The sequence below is a fragment of the Oncorhynchus keta genome, chromosome 31, assembly GCF_023373465.1.
Source record: "Oncorhynchus keta strain PuntledgeMale-10-30-2019 chromosome 31, Oket_V2, whole genome shotgun sequence".
Classification (NCBI taxonomy): domain Eukaryota; kingdom Metazoa; phylum Chordata; class Actinopteri; order Salmoniformes; family Salmonidae; genus Oncorhynchus; species Oncorhynchus keta.
The window spans coordinates 9,380,653-9,390,433 of record NC_068451.1 but is presented as its reverse complement, the minus strand read 5'-3'; the positions used below and the strand labels follow the sequence as shown (position 1 = coordinate 9,390,433).

Below are 9,781 nucleotides of genomic sequence, written 5' to 3'. Positions count from 1 at the left end.
TGCCAATCTTGGTGTTCTCTGGCAAATGAAAAACATCCTGCACGGTGTTGTCTGTAAGCACAACCCCCACCTGTGGATGTCGGGCCCTCATACCACCCTCATGGAGTCTGTTTCTGACCGTTTGAGCAGACACATGCACATTTGTGGCCTGCTGGAGGTCATTTTTCAGGGCTCTGGCAGTGCTCCTCCTTGCACAAAGGCGGAGGTAGCGGTCCTGCTGCTGGGTTGTTACCCTTGCTACGGCCTCCTCCACGTCTCCTGATGTACTGGCCTGTCTCCTGGTAGTGCCTCCATGCTCTGGACACTACGCTGACAGACACAGCAAACCTTCTTGCCACAGCTCGCATTGATGTGCCATCCTGGATGAGCTGCACTACCTGAGCCACTTGTGTGGGTTGTAGACTCCGTCTCATGCTACCACTAGAGTGAAAGCACCGCCAGCATTCAAGTGACCAAAACATCAGCCAGGAAGCATAGGAACTGAGAAGTGGTCTGTGGTCCCCACCTGCAGAACCACTCCTTTATTGGGGGTGTCTTGCTAATTGCCTATAATTTCCACCTGTTGTCTATTCCATTTGCACAACAGCATGTGAAATTTGTCAATCAGTGTTGCTTCCTAAGTGGACAGTTGATTTCACAGAAGTGTGATTGACTTGGAGTTACATTGTGTTGTTTAAGTGTTCCCTTTATTTTTTTGAGCAGTGTATATCCACAGTAAAACAAGTCCTATATCGACTTAACCTGAAAGGCCACTCAGCAAGGAAGAAGCCACTGCTCCAAAACCGCCATAGAAAAGCCAGACTACGGTCTGAAACTGCACATGGGGAAAAAGATTGTACTTTTTGGAGAAATGTCCTCTGTTCTGATGTAAAAAATAAAAACATTTAAAAAAAAGTAGAACTGTTTGGCCATAATGACCATCGTTATGTTTGGATGGAAAATGGGAAGGCTTGCAAGCTGAAGAACAACTGTGAGGCACGGGGGTGGCAGCATCATGTTGTGGGGGTGCTTTGCTGCAGGAGGGACTGGTGTACTTCACAAAATAGATGGCATCATGCAGAAGGAAAATTGTGGATATATTGAAGCAACATCTCAAGACATAAGTCAGGAAGTTAAAGCTTGGTCGCAAATGGGTCTTCCAAATGGAGAATGACCCCAAGCATACTTCCAAAGTTGTGGCAAAATGGCTTAAGGACAACAAAGTCAAGGTATTGGAGTGGCCATCACAAAGCCCTCACCTCAATCCTATAGAAAATTTGTGGGCAGAACTGAAAAAGCATGTGCGAGCAAGGAGGCCGACAAACCTGACTCAGTTACACCAGCTCTGTCAGGAGGAATGGGCCAAAATTCATCCAACTTATTGTGGGAAGCTTGTGGAAGGCTACCCAAAACATTTGACTCAAGTTAAACAATTTAAAGGCAATGCTACCAAATACTAATTGAGTGTATGTAAACTTCTGACACACTGGGAATGTGATGAAAGAAATAAAAGCTGAAATAAATCTCTCCTCTGACATTTCACATTCTTAAAATAAAGTGGTGATCCTAACTGACCTAAGACAGGGAATTTTTACTAGGATTAAATGTCAGGAATTGTTAACTGAGTTGAAATGTATTTGGCGTTTGTAAACTTCTGACTTCAACTGTAAATGCTTTAGCCTAAATAAAATGTATGTTGGGGGTATTTGCTGTTTTGCAAAATAATGCTATCACAGAAATTAAATTTAGTTACAACAATCTATATCTGTAGACTTGAATGTCATTCTCTTGCATGTCATGTTTAGTTCCCATATGCTACCACCACCACTTGTGGTCCCGTTTCCCCCTCCTTGCTTCCGAGAGCAGTGTTCAGAGGCCAGTGTTGGGGTTGCAGGGGAGTACATGCGAAGTGGAGGGCGAGATACAAGCTGGCCTACAAGGTGGCACAGGAATGCATTCAACTGGAAAGGGAGGGGGGGCTCTTGGAGAGGATGCTGAGGAGCCTGAGGTGTGAAATGCTGATCAACAAGAGTGTAGAGGGAGGACAATAATACCAGCTACTACTGAGACTGTGAGTTCAGTGTGTGTTTGCGTGTGTCACAACTGAATTTATATTAGTTAATTTCATATTTCCACCTGACCCCAAGTTATTCTGCCCGGTACTGCTTTGCTGGACTACATTAGGCCTATATGTATTCTAATCTACTGTATGGCTATTAGAAAAAAACACAGATTGTTCTCTGTTTCCAGGGCAGAGACAGAGCAGACCATTTGTTGGAGTGTGAAAAGAGAACTCACTGAGCTGAAACAGGAGATTGAGAGCACTCCGAGGAGCACACTACGGGTAATGACACCTAACTGCTAGAGGCCGGGTTACTGTCAAAGCCTATGACAAATGCTAATGTACGCAGGGCTTTATAAAATAGATTTGATTGGGTGCTTTCTCTTTTTATGGTTTTCAATGGATACAGGTGCCTAGAGTTATGCTAATGCCTATTCAAGAAAGTTGTCAAGATATCCCTTGATTTTCTATTGATATACCTGTAAAGAAAAGCCCTTATTTCTCTCTCTCTCTTGCCATGTATAGACCCTGGGTCAGTGCAGTAGGCAGCTGTTGGACTGTGCCAGTGAGAGAGCGTGTGTTCTGGAGCTTCTACCTCTCTCACTCTCCCTCTCTCTGCAGGGAGACAGGGAACTCCCTCCCAAGGCCTCATAAAACTACCAGAGCCTATTGGCCCCTTCACTCCAGGTGTTATGTCAATAGCATACTGTACTAATGTAACAGTTTACGGCACTGCATTGACGTCACCTTGTCCCATATAGTGCCTATCGTGGTTGCACTTTGTTTTGTCAGTGATTCACCTAGTTTTTGTCTTAAACACTACATGGTGACAGTGTAGTTACATAATAGCCATTCATTTATTTATTTGGGATTTATTTAAACCAGCAGCTGTAGGCTTACCATTTGCTTGTTCGTCCCACAAATTGCCAATTTCTACTATACACTCTTAGCGGATACAAGGCAAATATCAGCTGAAACAAGTCTGAAAAATAAAGAATTACCCACATCTTTCCCTTCTCTCAGAATGTAAGTAGGTTCTGGAGTCTACCACTCTGGCTGTGAACCAATCACAGCTGCTACGAGAGAACATCAGGCAGATGATTGGCAATGCCATCACAAGGCAAAAAGCTGCCCACGGTACTGTCAGTGAAGCTCTGGTGAAGAAAATAGCTGAGACAGTCACTCTGAAGATACAGCATGGGACATACGATAGTATTTAACATTTAAAGGTCAAAATAATAAAACTCTCATTCTCTCACACAGTAAAATCTCACAATTATGTCCGCAGCCTCCAGGCTGGCCATTTTCCGCTAACAGAGGCAGCTGAACTGCATTCATCACAGCCATGACAGAGCACTGGTCAGTATGTGAGTGGAACCATCTGTAGGCTTTGTCATGGACAAGAGTGTGCATTGGAGATGGTGTCTGTATCTGTGCTTATTTGGTCAAGAAAGAGCCACTAATGTTGGTGTAATAATTTTGTAGTGGGTGACTTCACTACTCCACCCCTAACTTCTTATGTTGTCATGTGTTTTCCAGGGCCCTGAGTACAGCGGGGATATGCTTTCCAGAGAGAAACTGAACAGGCCTATAGTAAACATTTACCACAGACACACTGGGACCCAGTTACCTGAGGCTGCTCATCTCATACAGGTAACCAATGGTCTTCCTCTAAAACCGAACATGATTGACACTCTTTCTCTTATATTATGTACTTAGCCATTTTACTGTAGTAGACTCAAATTTCTGTGCAAGTCTTCCGTTGACATGCATGATTTATGTAATTGTCAAGTTAAGTGCTTGTTCTCATGTTAGAATTCAGCCCTCTGAGTCTTGTTTTTCTCTCAGGGTAGTTCTGTGTAGAGATGCTGCCTGCTGTCCTCTAAAGAGGAGCTCTTCAGGCTACATGGCACATGTCTGGAGCGGGTGGACAACCTGCACAGCAAGAGGGCTTGAAGTGTGCTTGAAATAAACATAAACAGTATTTCTCTGCAAACTCAGCCCCATTGCTTATTGTATGAGAGTCCCTTAGAGCATAAATGTGCATGGGTTTCATTCGCCTGTACTTGATCTCCTTGTCATACTGCCATTTTGTACAGCTTGGCATCTATAATGCGAATTGAACATGTTCAGCATAGACTGCATCAGAATCACAAACCGTGTACTGTTTATGTTCAACTTCACCTCTGAATAACTGTATACCGTTATAAAGTCCAGTCTCCATCGCCCCCCTCCTCTTCAGTCCGAGTCATAAGACTGCAAGTCACTTGACAGTCCTCCCTCTAAACTTCATGTGTTTCATTAAGAAATAAGGGATGATTCAATAAGCCTCTTCTTTATTGAGTGGTTACAGAATCACTGTATAAAGGCCCTCTATACACGGCAAAGCAGTACTGTAGATAACAGCAATATAGTTGTGTATCTTCCTTGCAATACACACTATTTAACTGAATACTCAAATGGTTGGTTTCTACTTTAGTGTTTATGCAGACTCCAATGCAAACCTCACAATCAGCCGTGGCGGAGGAGTGGCTTCAGTCTTATCACTGGGCGGCTAATGTCCTAATTGAATCAGATGTGTTGGGGTGGGGAGATGTTTGGAGATATTTAAGGTAGCCTCTCGTTTTTCCTTGATACTATCTTCAGATCTGTGCAGACGATGCATTTAGAGAGGGAAGACTAAAAGCACTGGCATAATACCATTAGTTTGTACCGACGCATCCCCAGAAAGGACGATATCAACACATTTTACTGGATAAGAGAAGGTTGCAACAAGTAATTGTGCTTTAAATGATCATTTATCTAGACTAACTAGATAACGAGAAGACAGAAAGGTCGTGAGGAGCTGGGAAAGCAGTCAAATCAAAGGGAAAAACAGGATATTGTCTGTTTGGAGAGAGACAAAAAAAACAAGTAATGTCGCAGCTTCTATGCCATCTGCTTTTACTGTGTCTGGTACCATCTGTGGGTAAGTGGAAGAGAAAGGAGTTAGAAAGGGAATGCTTATATTGCAATGTATCATGCTGTGTGTGTGCGTGCATGTGTGTTTATGGGAGAAGCTAATTGCTTAATTGGTGTTTAGCTTTGTACATTGACTTGTGCATTATTACATTAACAGCATTGTTTAAGCCCCTCCCACCCATTTCCCTCAACTGTCCATCATAAGACTTCAGCTTCTTCCTCTGATAATCTTCACTGGCAATATGACCTATTAAAAATCTCTACTATCCTTCAGTCCCTGCGCCAAACTTTAGTTTGACTTCGTTCTTAGTGTAAATCAATCTTTCTCTTTCAGTTCCTCTGTTTTGCTTCACCTGTGTCTTCCCTGCCATCTCCCCACTGGACTGTATCAAGTTCCCTCAGAAGTGTCCTCCAGGTCAGCAATGTCTGTCCAGCAAAGCTGTGGGGAAGCGCGGTGAGAAGCTCCTTAAGTTACATACTGTGTTTGTGATTGAGTGTGTACAAATAACACCATTAATGTAACGCTAACTGGGTCATAAAACACCTTTAATCTACAGGAGAGTTCAGTGTGACACTGTATGAGAAGAGCTGTGTCCTCTCCGCCCTGTGTGGCCTGACTGGTGAGAAGTACGCCATGGGCCTCAACTTCACTTTTACCAATGACTGCTGTTCCACCCACCTGTGTAATGGAGCTGCAGCCCCCTCTGCCCTCTACTGGACTGGCTCTGCTCTCTCTCTCCTCTCATTCACTCTCTCACTGTGATTTACCCAACTTTAAAGATAATGCTACTGTTGCTAAATTCATAAGAAAAACATGACCACATTCAGATGCCTAGCATTGGTCGAAACCTTTCAGATATAAATGTGATGAACAGAGCTGGCATGATTCCTTGTTGTAATTGTTGGAGGCATGTTTGTTATAATGTACATAGCGTATTTCTATCTGTCAGTTCCAAAACATTGTATTCTGCTGAACGTGGCCCAGGTGTTTAACACAATGAATGTGTGCTTTCTGTACATGAAATATGGACAGATGAGATCATTTCCATTGAACTGACCATTTCTTAGAGATGAGCAAATAATGTGCTTAACACTTTATTTTACATCTAGGCATAGCATTAACAATATCCCACATTTATCTGTCATCAAAGTTGAAAATGAGAGCTAACAACGTATAAAGCATCCACTGTATGGATAATACATTGTCTGGATATCATCTATAATTGTCTATTTGTATTTTCTATATTTGGGTATGTCTTCATTTTTATAGGCTCTGGCCATTTTTGTCTAGCCTATCAAAACGTATAGGTAGGCATAATCATATATTTGAATATTTGAATATTTCCAATTGATCTAATATGTTTTCCTGCAGTTCAAATGGCCTCGGTGGCACGAGCGTTGTGCGCACCAATAGGTCCCCCAAGAGGTGCTTTTGATTCTGGCGCATACTGCCGCGTTCACGCTCTAGTTGGAACTAGGATACTCGGAAATATTCGACTCTGCAAGTAGGACATTTCCAAGCTTCCCAGTTCCGACTAGTATTTGAACGCGGCATACCTATGGAGATATATTTTCAACTTGGCCTTTTGCATTTTCTAAGAGCAGAGGGAGGCTCAAATGAACGCAAGTCATTTATAAAACCTTTTGTGAAGGTATTACTCGCCGAAGATTCACCATCTTGCCTCGAACGGCGTGTGTTCCTGAACTCAAGGGTGCCGCTGGAAGACAAGGAACATTTCTCTCCGGTCCGTGGAACTGGACACGAACAATTACCGGATAGCGTCAGGAAAATACTGACCCCGGTGTACCCAACACAGAAGCTATCTGGTCCAAAAAGTCAAGCCCGCGAAATGATAACACTGTAACATCAACAAGATGTTCGTGCAGGTAAAAACAACAACATGTTAGGCTCAGGGGGGTTACGGTTGCAACTGACGCTCGGAACATGCCCCGCCAATACATCACAAAAGATACCGTGTTCGAATACGACACCGAGCGCTTTCTCCCACAAGGCCGAGAAGGTTTTCCAGCGAGTGTGTTTAACATTCATAGGCCTAAATTTATCAGAAATACCTTCTTGTTGATATTGACATAGGCATACTTATCGTCAATAGAACCGCTAGTAAATGATCGTGTGGTCTACTCCAACACACTTCGATATGACCCTCCGAAGCTCCAAGGGTCTATCAAGCGTGCTGCACCATTCACCTTGCGAATTGTCTTGTCACTTCAACAGGTGACCTACCCTATTTACACTTATTTTATGATCATGTTTTTTTAATAATGATAATGATAATTTTAATGTTTACCTTGAGTTCATGTCACTGGAGGAGTTATCACTGCATACACAATAAGTACATAAATTCGTCAGGATTGGCACAACATTTAAACGTTGAGTTATAGTCAATTGCTCTTTAGATTTGCTTAGTTCTTTCCAGATGTCATTACTCCTACAAAATAGGCTACATGCTGAACATGGTACACAAGGTCTCCAAACCAATGAAGAACAGAACCCATTCCATGCTCACTGCAGGTAATGGTAGGGTATAGATGAGTCATTGATCTACATTAAATGAGTATAGTCCTCGTGTTATAGAATACTTCAATGAGCCCTCAGGTAATTGAAAGATCGGACTACTCATTCTCTCTCCCTCAGCTCAATGGGAGAGACTTGCCCAAACCGACGTGTACTCTATGGGAAAGTTCATGTACTTTCAGGCTGAAGCGCCTTCCATCTTTAAAGATGGACGTCTCTATTTCCTCTCGTGTAATGTGACCATTAAGCTGTCACACTCCTCTACGCCTCACTTTATGGTCAATTTTGGGTAATGACAATTTTGGGTAATGTAGACATGCAGTATGCCAGATCACTTCTATCGGTATCATTTGCACAGTACTTTGCTTTTAAAGAGGCAATCTGTAGCTGAAACAATAACAAAACAAATCCCAGCCCATGTTTTGGCAGAAATCTGAGGGATGGGGCTGGAGAAATGGAACCACACTCAAATTAATAGACCGAGCAATAGATGCAAGTACTGACCATCTATGATATTCAAATGATAGTTTTGGCTTCTGATGTTGTATGACAGTTGAACTAGACCCATGCAGCATTTTTAAGTTATGTTCTTCAAGTATCAATGGGTACGTTTTGTAAGTCCAAAAATGAATGTAGCAATTGCAGATTGACCCTTTTTAAGGAACTTCTTGGATTTAACAGTAATCTATTTTCTGCTCAGGTGCATAGTTGAGAGCAGAAACGACAGTGGCTCCAGATTCATCCCATCTAAAAGGGATGTTGTGAGGTTTACCATGGATGCCTTTCTGTTTCAGGGAATGACAGCAGGGCAGGTATGTTAAGGATGCACATACTGAAGATGCGCTCCATTCATAATATGCAACAGTTAAACTACTGGTCAGTTGACTATGGTTAACTTGAGTGCTATGCCGTCATTAGATTTCCTATGCAATACATGGCCTTCATAAAGCATTATAACTACTGAGCGTGAATATCTTTTCCTTTCCCTTGTCTGTGCAATTGATTTACTGAGGTCTGCTGACTCTACATTGCATTGGAAGTAGTACGTACATAAGTATGCAAACTGTAGAAAAATTAATCCATGCTTTTGTTACTGCTAGGTTAGACTACTGCAATGCTCTACTTTCCCGCTACCCGCATAAAGCACTAAATAAACTTCAGTTAGTGCTAAATACAGCTGATAGAATCCTGACTACAACCAAAAGATTTGATCATATTACTCCAGTGCTAGCCTCCCTACACTGGCTTCCTGTTAAGGCAAGGGCTGATTTCAAGGTTTTACTGCTAACCTACAAAGCATTACATGGGCTTGCTCCTACCTATCTCTCTGATTTGGTCCTGCCGTACACACGTACACGTACGCTACGGTCACAAGACGCAGGCCTCCTAATTGTCCCTAGAATTTCTAAGCAAACAGCTGGAGGCAGGGCTTTCTCCTATAGAGCTCCATTTTTATGGAATGGTCTGCCTACCCATGTGAGAGACGCAGACTCGGTCTCAACCTTTAAGTCTTTACTGAAGACTCATCTCTTCAGTGGGTCATATGATTGAGTGCAGTCTGGCCCAGGAGTGTGAAGGTGAACGGAAAGGCTCAGGAGCAACGAGCCACCCTTGCTGTCTCTGCCTGGCCGGTTCCCCTCTTTCCACTGGGATTCTCTGCCTCTAACCCTATTATAGGGGCTGAGTCACTGGCTTACAGGTGCTCTTTCATGCCGTCCCTAGGAGGGGTGCGTCACTTGAGTGGGTTGAGTCACTGATGTGATCTTCCTGTCTGGGTTGGCGCCCCCCCTTGGGTTGTGCCGTGGCGGAGATCTTTGTGGGCTATACTCGGCCTTGTCTCAGGATGGTAAGTTGGTGGTTGAACATCCCTCTAGTGGTGTGGGGGCTGTGCTTGGCAAAGTGGGTGGGGTTATATCCTTCCTGTTTGGCCCTGTCCAGGGGTATCATCGGATGGGGCCACAGTGTCTCCTGACCCCTCCTGTCTCAGCCTACAGTATTTATGCTGCAGTAGTTTGTGTCGGGGGGGCTAGGGTCAGTTTGTTATATCTGGAGTACTTCTCCTGTCTTATCCGGTGTCTTGTGTGAATTTAAGTATGCTCTCTCTAATTCTCTCTTTCTTTCTCTTTCTCGGAGGAGGACCTGATCCCTAGGACCATGCCTCAGGACTACCTGGCATGATGACTCCTTGCTGTCCCCAGTCCACCTGGCCGTACTGCTGCTCCAGTTTCAACTTTTCTGCCTGC

At 43.5% G+C, this 9,781-nt stretch overlaps 1 protein-coding gene across 1 annotated transcript; it reads left to right on the top strand.

The window, feature by feature from the left end:
• The first annotated feature begins 3,958 nt into the window (after positions 1-3,958).
• lypc (ly6 domain containing, pigment cell) lies at positions 3,959-6,229 on the top strand. Its single transcript, XM_035745832.2, has 3 exons — positions 3,959-5,009; positions 5,337-5,456; positions 5,560-6,229. Exons 1-3 carry the CDS (start codon positions 4,958-4,960, stop codon positions 5,763-5,765), a joined length of 378 nt encoding a protein of 125 aa, XP_035601725.1. The 5' UTR covers positions 3,959-4,957; the 3' UTR covers positions 5,766-6,229.
• Positions 6,230-9,781: the final 3,552 nt, after the last annotated feature.

Coding starts and splice junctions, on each gene's coding strand:
- lypc (XM_035745832.2), top strand. CDS start 4,958: ATGTCGCAGCTTCTATGCCATCTGCTTTTACTGTGTCTGGTACCATCT. Junction 5,010..5,336: donor GTGTCTGGTACCATCTGTGG/GTAAGTGGAAGA, acceptor TTTCTCTTTCAG/TTCCTCTGTTTTGCTTCACC. Junction 5,457..5,559: donor CAAAGCTGTGGGGAAGCGCG/GTGAGAAGCTCC, acceptor TTTAATCTACAG/GAGAGTTCAGTGTGACACTG.